We start from the raw sequence: 16,797 nt of genomic DNA on the forward strand, positions 1-16,797 counted from the left end.
TAATAGCGCACATCATTAAATATTTGTTTCAGTAACAGAATTTAATACTAGATTAAGAATCCGGTTGTTGACTCAAATTCTGTGTGTGTGTTATGAGGGGGGCTCTTCCTGTTGGAGGGGTGGCCAGCTCAGTGTAACAGGGGCACTGGCCCTCCGTTGGCCCCTGTCTAGAACGGCCCATGCTGCGGGAGGAAATTAAGATTCAGCCAATGAAGGGCGCACTGGTGGCGCAATGGTTAGGGCGCACATCCCATGTATTGAGACTCTCGTCTCGAGCGGCAGGCCCAGGTTCACTTCCACCCCTAGCCCCTTTCTGCATGTCATTCCCCACTCTCTTTCCCTGGTTTCCAACTCTATCCACTGTCCTATCTCTTCATGAAAGGCACGAAAAGCCCAAAAAATAAATCTTCAGCCAATGAACGTACAAAGACGTGTTGACAGCAGAGAAGGGCTCCAGTGGGCCGACTGGTAAAGAGGTGTGACTTTCGGTGAAGTCAGGCTTTAGGATTTCTAATGTTATCAAAGACTGACCACACAAAAACACATTTGTATCAGGCTATTTATTGGTCCTGATCCACACATGTCCCCCCCATCTGCTCCCAGAGACTTTGCAACACCTCTACCCCGGATCACCGCCCTAAAACGACGGCTTCCTGTCCTCGGTAAAAAAAACATAGCGAGTGCCTGTCGAGCGGTCTGTGGCTGCTTTTCCGACTCCTGAGGTATTTCTTCAGTTTATGAGATATATATATATAAACACGTGTGCCTATAGCCCATCCCAATTAAAGGCCCCTGCTGTTGCTGCAACTCTCCACTAGAGGCCCAGATGCATTTAGAGCTGGAATAGTTTGTGAATTAAAAATAAGGAGAAAAACCAGCATGAGACGTTAAATTAAAGATGAACTACATCTGTCCAAGAAAAACAGAATAATGCTCGTATGCAGGCAGGACAAGCAGATGATGGATGGGTGGTTACCTGTCTTCATAGCAAATCCTACGTCATAGTACAGGCCCCCCGATGGCTGCATCTTTCTAGATTTTATCATACTATCGCCGAGGTTTGTCACCTCATCTTTTTAAAAAACAAGAATTGTTTAATCGACTTTCTGGAGGGAATAAAAACAACAATCACTCACATTTAGTAGATTGTTTTTAATTCCTGGGTATGACCACAGAGACAGACCTTTTTATTAATGTGCCTCATCAGATAAACATCATGAATCTGTCCTGTAAGGAAAATGAAAATCAAAGCCTCACGCTCAGAAGATTTATTGTGTTTCTGGATTTCTCCATGAGGACCAACCGTTGAAATCCTTCAACAACCACATTGTGTTTGGGTAACTTTCCTTCAGTTCAGACTTACATTACATTACTGAGACATTGTCCTTTTCTCCCTTTCACTACTGTTCTCTCTTCCTGTTTGGTAGGACGGATTAATGATCATCAGAATGTCCTCAGTGTGATTTCTGCTCCATGTCCGACTACTTTCACTTCACCATCTTCACATCATTTTTTTTCCACTTTGCTGCTCGTGTGACGGTGAGCTGAGGTATTCATACGAAAGAGTCTGGATTGTTCTTTGCCCCCGGTCAGAACTCCTCCTCTGCGTTCCGACAGCGGGATTGTTTGAGCAGGGTGAGGCGAGCCAGCACCTGGGCCACCGACAGCTCGCCGTGGACTTTGTTGTCCCTGGTGCGCACGTTCACGCCGTCAGTCATCTTCTCCTTCTCTCCGACCACTGCCGAAAGAAACAAGGACAAAACAGTTTGACATGGGGCCAAGTGAACTGCAATAACCAGATTTTCTCTACGTTCAAACACTGAAGATTCGTTATTGTCTAATGTCGAAACAACCCAGAAGTCAAAACAGGAGAAAGAAGCTGGAGTCCTGAGAGACCGATATTTGTTTTCCCCATGTATGGAGGCTATGGTCCTCCAAGTGGGTTTCCCGCATGTCATTCCCTATCTCTCCCTGATTTCCAACTCTATCCACTGTCCTGTCTCTCCATAAAAGTCACAAAAAGCTAAAAAATAAATCAAAAAAAAAAAAAAGAAAGAAAGGCAAACTACCTACATACCGTACTCCACTTTGTCACACCACCAGGGGGCAGTATTATATTACATTCAGATGTGTTTTTTCTGTGGAATAACAATTTACATCTCTTTAATCAGCTCACCTTCCTTGAGTATCTTTAAAAGAAGTTTAATAGATTAATAAAGCGCTCACTCGGTTAATTAGAAATCAGATTCTTGGCATCTGCAGCATCACTTGTGTTGCATCCCGCAAATGAAGACGATATCCCACGTTTGATTGGCTCTAGTATTCCTAAGTGTAGGACAGTCGCCTTTCTAAAACAAAGCCTTTTATCCAATGGTCAACCTTTGATCCACAGTGTACATTTTATTTCTGAAATTCACCTTCTTCGATGTTTAGAAACAGAATATTCTAAATGACTTGGTTACCCGTTCAGGGGAAAAACAGGCTGAACAGAAATGCAGAAATACAGACAGTGAACCAAGCATGCTTTAGTCGTGATGACAGGCTGACAAATGTTAAATTTTCTCACCCAGAATGAAGTTATATTGGGCCAACTGAGCGTTTCTGATCTTCTTGTTAAGGAGGCAGCTAGAGTCCAGGTCGGCGTCCGCCATGAAACCAGCTTCTGTGAACTGCTTACACACCTGACGGGAAGATCAAACATTCACAAAGATGAAGTTAATGAAGATGATTCTAGTAAAATGGGGTCCAAATTAGGAAGTGATTTCACTCCTTTGGATCGTTTGCTCTGGTCTGAATCAGTTACTTCCATTTAATCTGTTTTCACATGGGGACGTTTACAAGCCGTTAAAAATGTGTGATGTGCGAATAAATGCTCTCTGATTGGTCGGTGTGTGAAGAATCCCCTCAAGTTAACAAAGTGTAGTTGACTCCTGATTGGCTGTGGCTGCTCCAAAGACACTTTACAATCTCTAAACAGACAGACGACGACACGGACCAACTTCGGCTCTGCTCATCTCTTTTTATATTGTTTGCATTAATCACTGTTGCCATGGATACAGTTTGAAAATGAGGCACAGCTCAAAAGAATAATATGTTGAGGAAGGAGCACATTAATCCTTCTGAACCAGGACCTGCTCATCCACACAAACTGTTTCTGCCCACGGTGGTTACTTCCTGCTTTTGGGTCTGATCGAGGTCTCTTCATGTTCTGACTGCAAACGGATCGCTCCAGAGTCTGAAATAAAGCGGACTGAGACCCTCCTTTTGAATCGGTCTCTGTACAGTTGTTTGGTCCGCAGCAGATTTCACAGCAGGGCAAACGATCTGCACTAACTTGAACCAAACAGGCTTGGTGTGAAACCCGGTCTAAGACTGACCTTCTTGGCGTAGTCCTCGCAGGAGGGGTTGACGGGCACTAACATGACCGGACGAGGAGAGAGCCACAGAGGCCTGGAGGAACAGACAGAGAGGGACTTTAATGAAGCCCACTTCACAGAGATAAAACACCTTTACATGCCCGTTGACCCTGAGAGGAAGGAACACCCGGGTGATGCTGTGTGATGATGAAATAATGCCATAAAGGCCATGAAGCGCCTCACCATTTCCCAGCGTAGTTTTCTGTGAGGATGGCGATCATCCTCTCCACCGAGCCCAAGATGGCGCGATGGATGATGACAGGTCGGCCTTTGTCATCCCCGTCCTTCCTGCAGAAACAGGTGCATCAGAAAGGCTGTTAAGATGTAACGTTTAGATGTTAAATTAGACCGTTTCTTGGGCTCCTTGGACCGACTCTACCAACTGAGCAACAACCGCCCGGGTGCAGGACGGCGTGCAGCCTCAGGGTTTTTATAGGGTGACTCACCCCACAAAGGTCAGGTTGAAGCGGATGGGCAGCTGGAAGTCCAGCTGAATGGTCGCACACTGGTGGTAACGTCCGATTGCGTCTTTGATTTTAATGTCGATCTGCAACAGAAACAGAGGAAATGCAGAACTTTAAAGCCCTCGGGATGAAACTGTTTTTCAATTTGTATAGGAATGATGAAGAGGGGGGGGGTCTGACCTTTGGGCCGTAGAAAGCACCGTCTCCTGGGTTGAGTTTCCATGGCTCCCCGAACTCATTCAAGCTGTTCTCCAGTTGCTGTCGAACACGAGACAAAGATTAGAACGGTGATGAAATCTCAACAAGGACTGGGAAGCAGAGTCGGACCAGGGGCCCGTTTTAACAAACTCTCAGTCCACCGCTGAGCTCTGAACAGATTTACCCTCAAGTGGGAAACTCTGAGATTCTGGTTCCAGATCAGCTGATTTGAATTTGTTTCATCAACTCTGAGAAGGTTCACTCGGCTATAAAAAGCCAACAGTAATTAAAGAAAAGCTGCTCCCGACCAGGTCATAGACTCAGTAACCATAGTAACAGGCTCAGAGCTAAAGTTACCTCTCTCTGTGGAACGGGCTGGAGTTATGCTGCGTTACATTTACCTCTGAACTCGGATCTGGGAATGACGTCACACCCGAGTAAACTACGTTCCAGTTCTAAGTTGGAAAAAGCAACATGGACGCCTCCGGGGAGTACCTTTGTTTTGTTAGCTAACACCAGACGATAACAACACACGACGTGAAAATAACATGAAAACACCTCCACAGACAGAACGTGCACGATACCATCGGTCTGATTTAATTACACAAAAAGACGACTAAGCTGCTAATAAACAGTTGCAACAGTTACATCCCTGTCGATGCACGTAGCAGCCATATTGGATTTGAACTCGAGCTACTGAAGATTCTCCGGGTTTACGAGTCGGAATTCTGACTTCAGGGGGCGTTCCTGATGACGGATCAGACCGGCAACTTGGGATCAAATGGAAACGCACCATTACCCCTCTTTCTCAGGTTTGAGTGACCTCGCTTTCTGAAACGGAAAACCCAGAGTTCCCCTCGTTCCAGGGTTAACAGACTCAGAATTTTTCACTGAACCTGCTTTCTGAAACGGGCCCCAGGTCACACTGTCGTACATCAAATCAAATGCACAATCATACCAGATCATGGGTTCATTTCATGGATTGGGTTGTTTTTTTTGGATGCAGACTCCTCAGCTAGTCATGACTGTTCTGTGGATTTTAACAGCACAACGAATCACAATGCACGATGCATATAGTGCATCCTCAATGTACTTTACAAAACACACACTGACACAACTCCAATAACGGCAGGAAGTGTAGCAGAGAGCGTGTGTTAATTGTTTTGAACACAGTGTAAACAGACTTTATGTGATACAGAACAGCAAAGATCCTGCGTTTTTTATTTCCATTTAAACACCGTCTCATAATTAGAGAACAAAGTCTGATCTTCTCGGGTTCAAACAGAAGCTAAAGATTAATTTTCAATCACAATCTCAGTGCAGGAGGCCGTTTACCCTCTCAGCCTGGTTCCAGACGGCGATGTCACCCAGAAACTTCTCTGGACGGGTGGAGAGGTGAAGCTGGAAGGAGAATCCAAACACATCGTAAACACAGCGGAGGAAATCCAGACAGCCCTTCATCTCTGTCTCGATCTTTAAAAAAGAAGGAAGAAGAAAAAAAAAAAAGATGATTGACATTAAAGTAGATAAAGAGAGAAAAACTAAGTTATTCTTGTACGTCCATCTTGTGTAGTGTAAAGCCCCGATGTGGTCACCTGATCCATGGTGCAGAAGATGTGAGCGTCATCCTGCTGGAAACGCCGCACTCGGGTCAGCCCCGTCAGAGTCCCCGACAGCTCGTTTCTGTGCAGGACCCCGAAATCCGCCAGCCTCAGGGGAAGCTCCCTCCACGAGCGAGGCCTGTGGCCGAACATCAGACTGCGAAACAGACGGGGAGCGAGAAATCAAAACGACTGAGAACGCATTGTGTGATGTTGGATTGATGTTAAAACGTGTTGTGACTGTACCAGTGTCCGGGGCAGTTCATGGGCTTGAGTGCAAAGATGTCCTCCTCCACCGGGAAGGAGAACATGTTCTCGCTGTAGTGCTGCCAGTGGCCCGACGTCTCCCACAGTTTGCTGTTATAAATGTTCGGAGAAGCCACTTCCTGGAAGCCTCTTCTCCAGTACTCATCCTAGAAAATCAGAGACAAAGCACATAAACAAGAGAAGATGACTGCACAGATACTTCACCGAGCTGAGCCAGATCCTGACCTCTGACACAGACTTCAAGGAAATCAGATCCTTTGTGTTCTGTTTTACATTTGTGGGTTAGGGTTAAAAACTGTCATTTTATGATTTAATTCAGGAGAATACTGACAGATTGCTCCTTTAAGGGCTTTTCAAAGATACTTTCTAAATGACAATTAATTGATGCAAAGTATTAAAGGTCCAGTCAGTGAGATGTGTAGTGAGTGAAATGATAAAGTGAGCTTACTATATGATCATTAAGGAAACATGCTATGTTGAAGTGCTGGCTTCTCTGACAACAATGCAGCAGCCAGTATGTCCTCCTTCTAACTTTAGATTCTGCTCCTGAATGCTCTGGATTTGTTTGGACCAGAGAAGGTAGGCGCTTTTAAGGCACCCCCACACAGCCGTTTTGGACGCCCCTTTGTTTGCCAGATATGAGAGCAGTTATCAGGTCAACAGGTGTTGCAGCGATGGAAGCGGGCAAGAGAAGTGGTTCAGATAGAAGTGATTGTACTCGACCTAAAAAGCCTCTGCATGTTTCTAATAAGCTCCACGAGCAGAAACGTGCTCAAACTAGGATCAATATTGGAGATGCTTTTGAAAAATGGAGAGAGGTTAGAACACAGAAAGGTTTACAGACCCATGCAGAGCTGGATAAACACTGAAGCTGCAGTACACATTTTAAACACTAGGTGTCAGAGGTACATATTGCTCCTTTAATCAGAATCTGTATGATTAAAAACATCACAAATAACTCAATACAAGAAGCTTTTATGTGTAAGAGTTCATACACAATATCATCGTCCTGAACTCCAATAAACCTTCACAGCTCTTCAACTGTGTTCTCATCTTGGCTCTTTAGCTTAGCTCTCTCGTACTCCTGCCCTGACAGGATTTCATCAAACGTTTTTAAATAAGACGAGCGTCTTACCCTGATGAACTCTGTGAGCGTGTTGTAGATGTAGGCGCCTCGTGGCATGAAGAAACAACTGCCAGGGCTGAGATCATGGAAGAAGAACAGCTCCTGATCCTGTGAAGCAAAAATACAACTTTTGATCAATGATAATAAATCTGTAAAACCTGGAGGCAGCTTTTCATTTCCCCTTTCTTAAAGTCAAAATAAATGAGTACAGGGGGGGTATATGTTAATAATGGCCGATATTATTGGCTGGCCAATAAATTAAATTAATTCATGGCGTTTGAACACAAACTTCAGGCCACCCCTGTGTAAGCTAGAGCCCTCAGTTGGGTCGCCCCAGTCAAAAAAATGTCTGGACACGCCCCTCTCATGTCTGACTGTAATGGACATGTATGAATAACACGTTTGGAAAACTTCTGGTGCACGCTGTCCCGACATTTTCAAGGAATCATCAGGAGTGCATGTGTCAAATAAACACAGCGCCCTTTAGATTATTTTGTTTTTTGCCCTCATAGTTCACTGACATGCTCTCTACTGTAAATATGATCAACTATCAAAGCTGGGATATGTTTTCTAATGAGAGAGTGAATATCTGATTAGTATTTTGAGGTTATTTATTGAATATTTCAAACAAATCAAAGCATCGCTTGAAATGAAAATGACACATTTTAGTTTTAAAGTAGAAATTAACTTCTTTAAAACACTAGAAAATAAATAACCTGCATTTATTGCAAACTGTTTTTCCGCAGTGTTTTACATTTGACTTCTTTTTGTTTCGGTGTCGTCTTCCCTAAAGAAGAAATGTGTCTGCCCTGAAAATAATCAAAATAATCGACATGGGCAAGATTATGTCGGTTAGAGGTTCTGAATGTCAGTTTCGATTAATTTTTTGATTAATTGCTCAGCTCTATGGTTGAGTCTTTATAATTCCAAGTAGGGAAAATTAGATCACAGCTTCTCTGTCGTGTTGGACTTTCCAATGACTAATGTTTCACTCGTCTTTAGAGTTCTTCTGGAGTCTTTTGGCTTCAGGTTCTTACCATATCTATAAACCACAACTGGAGACTCTGACGAGGACTGAAACCTCAAAAGGACTTGTGTCAGGCATCTCTTCTTACGAGTAAGAATCCCGACTCTCTTTGTTCTGGGTTTTACGTTTCAGATCCAGACCACAGCCACCCGGGTGGGCCTGGACCCGTCCGCCCGCCTGCCCCCCTGCCCTGCAGTGACTCACTTTGCCGATCTTGCGATGGTCTCTGTTCTTGGCCTCCTCCTGAAAGCGTTCCCACTCCTTCAGCATCTTTGAGTCTGGGAAGGAAATCCCGTAGATCCTCTGCAGAGTCTCCATGTCGGAGCGGCCCTCCCAGTAGGTAGCAGAGTTCTGATGACAGAGGGGGAAAGATGCGCCGTCAGCAGTGGCCAATCAGTGAACATCATTGTTAATGCAGCAGTTGGTTTCCTCTCGAGCCGTTAGTGTCTCTGAACAGAGAAACGTATTTAAATAACTTCTGTTAACTGTCGTTTATCCGTTTACAGATTGTGTATTCCACTAAAACTTAAAGTTATTTAACGGTTCTCTGTTGTTGGACCGGTGAGATTATCTCTGCTCACAGAAAATCGACAGCAGGATTACAAATCAAAGGCATCCTCATCCCTCAAAGTTATCCCACCTATATCATCACCACAACAACAGTATTTTATGTACTTTACATCTATTAGAAGAAGCTAGGTGTCAGGGTGCACCCACACTCGGTCCATTTGCCCCGTGCTTAAGTACAAGTTTACAAGACAGGCAGATAAAAAAAAAAAATTTAAATAAAAAAAAAACAAGCCACAGTTGAGCTAAAGCTCCTTAAAGTTAAAAACTAAAATTAAACGATCTGAGATCAGTACTTATCCGTTAACAGTTTGTGTATTCTGGACAAACTGAACTTCCACTTACCTTATATATCTTCATGGCTTTGATCTTGCCTGTGTGTCTGACATGGGGGCCTCTGCACAAGTCGATCAGGGGTCCACATCTGAACAGGATTCATGAACACCACAAAGATTAAAATAACATACAAAGACGTCACACATGACGTAATGTAAACAGGTAGAGTTTCTCACCTGTAGACTGTAGTGGTGGGGGTGGTGACTTTCTCATTCAGGATGCGACACTTGAACTTGTTGTACTGAAAGATGAAACAGTTCCTTAATTCCTCACACGTTCTTGGTAGCGTCCATGATGTTTGTTACAACATTCAGGATTTCCAAACTAAAAGCATGTGAACACATGAGGAGTCGGAAAGTCGTGAACTGGGAGCATCCAGGCTCTGTCTTTCTCACCTTAAACATCTTCAACAGGGTCTCCTTGCTGATCTCCAGCCTCTCAAAGGGCTGCTTGTCCTTCACCACAGTCTTACACAAAGTCTCCAGGTCCCCAAACTCAGCGCTGGACACGCCCCTAAAAACAGCAAACATCTACTTTTTATGGCAAAGACCCTTGATTCAAATAAGACAGAAGTATGTGACTCAGAGGAAATACACCGGTGGGACAAAAGGAACCTCTGAGGACTTAGGAAAAAAACAGCAAATATTTAAATGAAAGGTTTCTACAAAGTATTGTCATTAAATACAAGCAGACGTTCATAGAAAGTCTACAAACTAACAAATCTAAAGTCTTGGATTTCAAATATCAGATATTTGGGTTCTGAATGATTTTTTAGATTAATTTTTGGGCTTTTAGCCTTTTTATTTGGATCGCTTAGGAAATCAGAGAGAGAGAGAGAGAGAGAGAGAGAGAGAGAGAGAGAGAGAGAGAGAGAGAGAGAGAGAGAGAGACAGAGAGAGAGAGACAGAGAGAGAGAGAGAGACAGAGACAGAGACAGAGACAGAGAGACAGAGAGAGAGAGAGAGAGAGAGAGAGAGATGGGAATGATTTCTGAGAAAGGAGTCGAACCCTGGGACTTAAGCACTAGGCCAGGGGGTCGGCAAGTAAGTTTGGTCTCAAGCTGACATCTCTCTATTCATTTAATTCATTCATTAATTTCATTTATTCAGATCTCCATTAGCCGTGGCCTAAGCTGAGGCTAATCTTCCTGGAGTTCACTAAAACATTTTGAACTATAGGCTGCATAATTACATTGCATCAATAACCACAAAAACACAACTAGATGGGGGGGCCTACTGTATCTTAGTCATGAAATTTCTCTTGATACTTTCTTTTCATTGATATTTTCAGAGTAAAACAAGACAAAAGAAAAGAAGGGAATAAAAAAAGGAAAGAAAAGAAAAAAGGTAACATTGGCCATACATTAGTCAAAATACACAAATCAGGGTTTTTTAAATTAAGATGAGTTACATTCCGTACAGTACATATTCCATTTCTTCCAGACTTTTATATATTGGTCAAACTTTAGCCTTAATGAGAAGGTCAGTCTCTCCATGCAGTGTATTTCATTGATTATTGCTAACCAATCATCCTTTGATGGGAGGTTTGTGTCATGAAATATTTTTGATGAACAGTTTCCTTCCCACATTGTAGAAAGAGTTTTATAAAAAGTTTTATTTTGAAAACGACTGACTGCTTGTTTTTGATGCACCGGAGCCAGAATGTCAGAATGTTTAGACTTGCGACCGCCCCATACTCACTTACTGTTAGCATTATTATAGTATGAGTGCAGATACACCATGATGTTGTGTGCAGAGTGAGTGTGACCACACACACACACACACACACACACGCACACGCACACGCACACGCACACGAGAAGGCTTTTCAATGATGAAGCGTATCATATTGATTATCCTAACTTTGGAGAGTGCAGGAAAGCATCGGCAGCAAAATATTCAAACTAAGCTACAAGACGCTTCAGTTTTGACATAATTGTTGTAGCTCAATCGATGCATTTATGGGACGGACGGACGGACGGGCGCACACGCACGCACGCACGCACACACACACACTGTTTTTTTTGTGTTGCACGGAGCCTTCTAAGTCTCAGTCAAGAAGAAAAATGAAAAAGTCGTTTGCGAAATCTGTGAAAGTAAAAATATTTGCTCACTTCTGTCCATCCAGGAACATGTCGTAGTAGAAACCGTTCTCGATGGGGGGTCCGTAACACAAACAGCCTCCGTAGAAGCGCTCCATGGCCTCGCCCAGGATGTGAGCGCTGGAGTGCCAATACACCTGGAACGAGAAAAAAAAATACAGATCCAAATATTACCTCTGGTACGCCAAAGGTCAACACGTCGACATATCTCTGAACCCTGAGGAGCCACTTTAAACAGTGAACTCTCACTTTCCTTGCAGCAGAAATCATGCAACCCAAACACTCTGCAGGATGAGGATGTGTTTGCTGCATTAGAAGGACCTCACTGACTTGTTGCCGTCTTTCGCTGCTGCAGATCAACTCTCTCAGATCATCATGACTACATTCTATTTAAGATAAGACACTTAGGATGATTTTGAAATAAGAAAATGTTGATGTATGTGACACTTTTTCCTGCTGTAGGTGTTTTTTTTTTGTTCTTAAGTACTCACTGCCTGTGCATCCTCGTTATCAAAGCGTAAGATCTCCAGAGAGCAATCCTGCTCCAGAGGTCGGTCCAGGTCCCACAGGGCTCCATTCACCCGGGAAATCACCGCGTTGTCAGCGAGGCCCTGGCTGGAAAAAAAAAAAGAGCTCTGTCAGCATTTCATGTAATATTTCTATCATCTATTCAGTGGAAATAAGCGACGCTGAAACTGTGAAATCACCCTTCAGAGAACTTACTCTCTAGAGGGAAAATTCAATATTTGCACTCATGGCTGCACATGGACTCTAAATCTCTCCAGGTGTTTATTTACCTGATATCTGAAGCTAACTGGTAGGGTGTGGTGATCCAGGCCTTCCCCTCCACCCGACGCCCGTCAGGCAGCTCCACCGTGATGGGTTTACTGTCGACAGCTTTCTTCTTCAGCAGGGCGTCGCTCTCCTTCTTCAGCTCCTCGTACAGACTGAGGCGCTGGGAGATGTACTCGGGCCAGGGCTTCAGCTACAGCGGAAAATATTTTAAAAAACAAGACAATAAATACATTTTAATCACCACCTATTGAATAAACAAAAGACATGAAACGTAGCCGAGTGATGACGACAAACTAGAAGTCAAACTCTTGCACTCCAGCCCCTCCACAGATCGAGGTCGGTGCCCTCAGAGGAGGACAGAGGACCTCAGAAATAATTCACAGGCAGAATCCAAAGAAAGTTCTGGAACACATCGATCACTGACGGCAAGTTTATGAAGATACAAAGGACGAACTTTTCATTGTCTTCCTCAGAGTCAAAACAAAGGAGGAGTTTTAAATGTTTTTAGACGATATTGACAAATATTTTTAATGTATTATAATTATGTACCTTGTATTATGTTGGTATGTATGGCTGCTCTGTGTTGGTCAATATTTGGGCTCTCATGAAAAAGAGATTTTTAATGTCGACTAGATTTCCCTGGTTATAAAATAAATAAAAAAGAGCATCGATCTGTCTCTTCTCGAGTCGTTAGAGACAGAGACCACAGTGAAAACATCCTTTTGTTATTATATGAATCATTTCAAGCTCTTGCACAATAATTACCTCTTTCACTCCTCCTCCTCCTCCTCCTCCTCCCTTCTCCTGCTTCTTCTCCTTCTTGTTGTTTCCATCAGCTGTTTTTTTATCTGGAGGCGGCACCTGTCCACAGAAAGAGAAGGGTGAGTGTGCGTGTGTGTGTGTGTGTGTGTGTGTGTGTGTGAGATTTATCCTTACTAGAGGCCTCGCAGCTCTGCATAAACATGACCCGACTTCTCCAGATGTTCCTTAAATCAGAATCTCTGCACGCATGGAAGCAAAATTCTGTTGAATGTCGACACAGACAAAACCTCCTTCTACTTATTGACTCAATGATTTGGTCTTCGTCTGAAAAAGACTTCATCGAACCAAAGCTGAGCAGCTTCAATTTTTGCGTCCACATCACCCAACAGTCACAGGTTGATCCCTGGTGAAGGGGAGTCTTGGCCTTCAATATTTTTTTTAATTTTAGGCATTTTTGCGATTGAAACATTTTGTTTAGCAGTCTTGCTTTTTGTGTTTTTTTTCAGGAAAGGGAAGGGACAGTCAACGAGGGAGCGAGCTGCAATCTGCAAACAGCTGTTTCTACGTGCTACCTGGAACTACAAACTACAGTTGTGCTCATAAGTTTACATACCCTGGCAGAATTTGTGATTTTTTGGTCATTTTTCAGAGAATATGAATGATAATACAAAAACTTTTCTTTCACTCATGGTTAGTGGTTGGGTGAAGCCATTTATTATCAAACAATTGTGTTTGCTCTTTTTCAATCATAATGACAACAGAAACTACCCAAATTACCCTGATCAAAAGTTTACATACCCTAGTTCTTAATACTTTGTATTGCCCCCTTTGACATCAATTACAGCTTGAACTCTTCTGTGGTAGTTGTGGATGAGGCACTTCATTTTCTCAGATGGTAAAGCTGCCCATTCTTCTTGGCAAAAAGCCTCCAGTTCCTGTAAATTCTTGGGCTGTCTTGCATGAACTGCACGTTTCTAGATCTCCCCAAAGTGGCTCAGTGATATTAAGGTCAGGAGACTGAGATGGCCACTCCAGAACCTTCACTTTTCTCTGCTGTAGCCAATGTCATGTCAACTTGGCCTTGTGTTTTGGATCATTGTCATGTTGGAACGTCCAATTACGCCCCATGCTCAGCTTCCGGGCTGATGAGTGCAAATTTTCCTCCAGAATTTTCTGATAACATACTGCATTCATCTTGCCATCAATTTTGACCAAGTTCCCTGTGCCTTCGTAGCTCACACATCCCCAAAACATCAGCGATCCACCTCCGTGTTTCACAGTAGGAATGGTGTACTCATCATAGGCCTTGTTGACTCCTCTCCAAATGAAGCGTTTATGGTTGTGGCCAAAAAGTTCCATTTTGGTCTCATCACTCCTAATAACTTTGTTCCAGAAGTTTTGAGGCTTGTCTCTGTGCTGTTTGGCGTATTGTAAGTGAGCTGCTTTGTGGCATTGGCGTAGTAATGGCTTTCTTCTGGCGACTCGACCATGCAGCCCATTTTTCTTCAAGTGCCTTCTTATTGTGCATCTTGAAACAGAGAGTCCTGTCTGTCAGCTGAAGTTATCTGTGGGTTTTTCTTTGCATCCCGAACAATTTTCCTGGCAGTTGTGGCTGAAAATTTTGTTGGTTTACCTGACCATGGCTTGATTTCAACAGAATCCCTGATTTTCCACTTCCTAATTAGAGTTTGAACACTGCTAATTGGCGTTCTCAAATCCTTGGATATCTTTTTATATCCTTTTCCTGTTTTATAAAGTTCAACTACCTTCTCCCGCAGATCCTTTGATAATTCTTTTGCTTTCCCCATGGCTCAGAATCCAGCAACGTCAGTGCAGCACTGGATGAAACATGCAGGGGTCTGTCAGGAGCCCAGAAACTCACTGACTTTTTATACAAGCAAACAGATCACAGGTGAGGCAGGTTACCTTCAGTAGCCATTTGTGTGTATGTTATCTGGCCAAAACCTCCAGGGTATGTAAACTTTTGATCAGGGTAATTTGGGTAGTTTCTGTTGTTATTATGATTTAAAAAGAGCAAACACAATTGTTTGATAATAAATGGCTTCACCCAACCACTGACCATGAGTGAAAGAAATATTTTTGTATTATCATTCATATTCTCTGAAAAATGACCAACAAAATCACAAATTCTGCCAAGGTATGTAAACTTATGAGCACAACTGTATTTGATGTTTATAAAAGGAAGAAAGGAACAATAACTTTGAGATACCGCTCATATGAGTCATCAGATAAAGAAGTTCCACATGTAGTTCACTGTTTTACCTTTAAGACTGTACGAGGACCAGAATGAGGACCAGAATGTGAAACAGAAAGTTAACATTCCAACATTTAGGGGTTTGTTTTCTGTGAAGAACCCAGACCGGGTTATGGCGCAGGGCTCCCGCAGAGCACATGTAACATTTGTGTGTGTAGGTACTGGTAGGGGTCCGAGGCTTGTTTGAGTCCAGGGTCGGTGGTCATGATGATCCGTCCATGCAAACAGCAATGTGAAAGACTGAAGGGCACGCCAAGCCCAAGACGCATAAAAGCTGTGATTAAACATGAAAGTTATTCCACTAAATATTGATTGTTGATCTGACTCTGTGTGGTGCGCTGCAAACTAACTCTTAGATGTTACGCCTTCATTTTTTCAGGACAGCTGGGGATGGGAGGGGGGGGTGGGCTATTGCACTATATCAGGTATTACTGTCACAAAGACTTGTTTGTCTTACTTGTTATGCACATTACTATACCATTTGTGGCAATGTGGAATATTACTGCCCAACCCTAACCCATGTTTTATTTTATATATATATATATATATATATATATGATGAAAACTCAATAAAGATATTTGAAATCTAAATATCCACTGTTGTCATCTTCTTACATTAAAACATTAGGATTCTGTTTTCTACTAATAAACAAATAAATAAACATGTGGTCTGAAATTATTATTTTTTGTTTTATGAGAAATAAAAAAGACCTTAATGAGATTATTTGACACACCTGTAAATAATGGAACTAGAGAAAAAACAGATTTGATTTTGGTCTCACTTTGTTTTTCTGGAGCTGTGATCTCCTTCGTGTTTAACTTTGGGCTTCATATTTATATCAGTGAACATGGCAGTATGTATCTAAAGTGTGCACAGACTGTAGCACTGAGGTAGGCAGCTATTCCTGGAGAGGGGGTGTTATAGTTTGTCATTTGGCTCCACGTGAGAGAGGCCCGTGATGCAACCTGGTGCAACACCAAATTAACAATCACTGTAGGCCTACACATGTTTATTCCTACCTTATTATCAGCTCGGTTGTTAGTCGTCTGCTCTGCACTGGTAGTTTTCTGCAGAGCTTTCTCATTCTTCACTCCTGGAAGTTTCTTCCCTTGTACCTCCTGCAGCGCCCCCTCCTCCCGCCGCAGACCCCTCCGGAGGTGCAGCAGCCGGTATTTCAGCTTCTCGTTCTCGGTCTGCAGGCTCTCCAGCTCCGGGGAGACAGAGGTGACAGCCGCGGTATCCACACCTCGGATCAACCCGTCCCTGAGAGCGGATATCTCCGTGGTGAGGAGGAGAATCTGCTCCTCTTGTGCGGTCAAACGTGCAGCCAAGCGCTCCGCCATCTTTAAAGGACCATCATGTAGGGATGACAGCTGACTTCCGGTGAGGGGTTTGGAAATAACAGCTGAACAAGAAAGAGAGCAAAACTACACATTTAAATATATGATATTATTTAAGATATCCCCCTAAAGAAATATGGATATTCATAAATATTTGTTTACGAGATTTCGAGATTAAAGTCGTAAATTTAATTTTTAATTTTTTTTAATTTCGACTTTAATCTAGTAAATTTACGACTTTAATCTCCTATTTTTATTTAACGTGGCCCTAATCCTCCGTCGTATTTGTTTTATCCAGTATCCAGTATTTTTATCCAAAAAAAAGAAGAAAAAAAAAAAGCTTAATTTGGAAAAAAATATAAATTGGGTTAGGGTTATTTTTAATTTTTAGTTTTGTTTTTGTTGTTTATTTATGAAACGTGAATTAATGAATATACGGGTGTGAGATTACTTTTACAACAAATCATGCAAGAAGAAAATAGTGTTAAAAAAACAAAACTTTAAAATCAATAACAGATTAT

General features: G+C 42.7%; 1 protein-coding gene across 1 annotated transcript; it reads right to left on the reverse strand.

The window, feature by feature from the left end:
* Positions 1-1,132: 1,132 nt before the first annotated feature.
* On the reverse strand, positions 1,133-16,314 carry LOC110005204 (threonine--tRNA ligase 1, cytoplasmic). The gene is made up of 19 exons (XM_065952492.1): positions 15,956-16,314; positions 12,664-12,759; positions 11,901-12,088; positions 11,595-11,718; positions 11,116-11,240; positions 9,398-9,515; positions 9,179-9,243; positions 9,012-9,090; positions 8,304-8,450; positions 7,082-7,180; positions 5,926-6,092; positions 5,674-5,836; positions 5,414-5,551; positions 4,061-4,138; positions 3,863-3,963; positions 3,600-3,704; positions 3,378-3,450; positions 2,567-2,681; positions 1,133-1,738 (listed from the first exon to the last, which is right to left on the reverse strand). Exons 1-19 carry the CDS (start codon positions 16,277-16,279, stop codon positions 1,590-1,592), a joined length of 2,454 nt encoding a protein of 817 aa, XP_065808564.1. The 5' UTR covers positions 16,280-16,314; the 3' UTR covers positions 1,133-1,589.
* Positions 16,315-16,797: the final 483 nt, after the last annotated feature.

Source organism: Labrus bergylta, chromosome 3, assembly GCF_963930695.1.
Source record: "Labrus bergylta chromosome 3, fLabBer1.1, whole genome shotgun sequence".
Taxonomy (NCBI): domain Eukaryota; kingdom Metazoa; phylum Chordata; class Actinopteri; order Labriformes; family Labridae; genus Labrus; species Labrus bergylta.

Bases quoted from the DNA above. Each gene is read 5' to 3' on its own strand.
- LOC110005204 (XM_065952492.1), bottom strand. From the start codon at position 16,279: ATGGCGGAGCGCTTGGCTGCACGTTTGACCGCACAAGAGGAGCAGATT. The intron at 9,244-9,397 runs GTGAGAAAGACA...TTCATCTTTCAG, and splicing joins CCCTGTTGAAGATGTTTAAG to TACAACAAGTTCAAGTGTCG. The intron at 4,139-5,413 runs GTAAACGGCCTC...CGTGTTCGACAG, and splicing joins TCTGGAACCAGGCTGAGAGG to CAACTGGAGAACAGCTTGAA.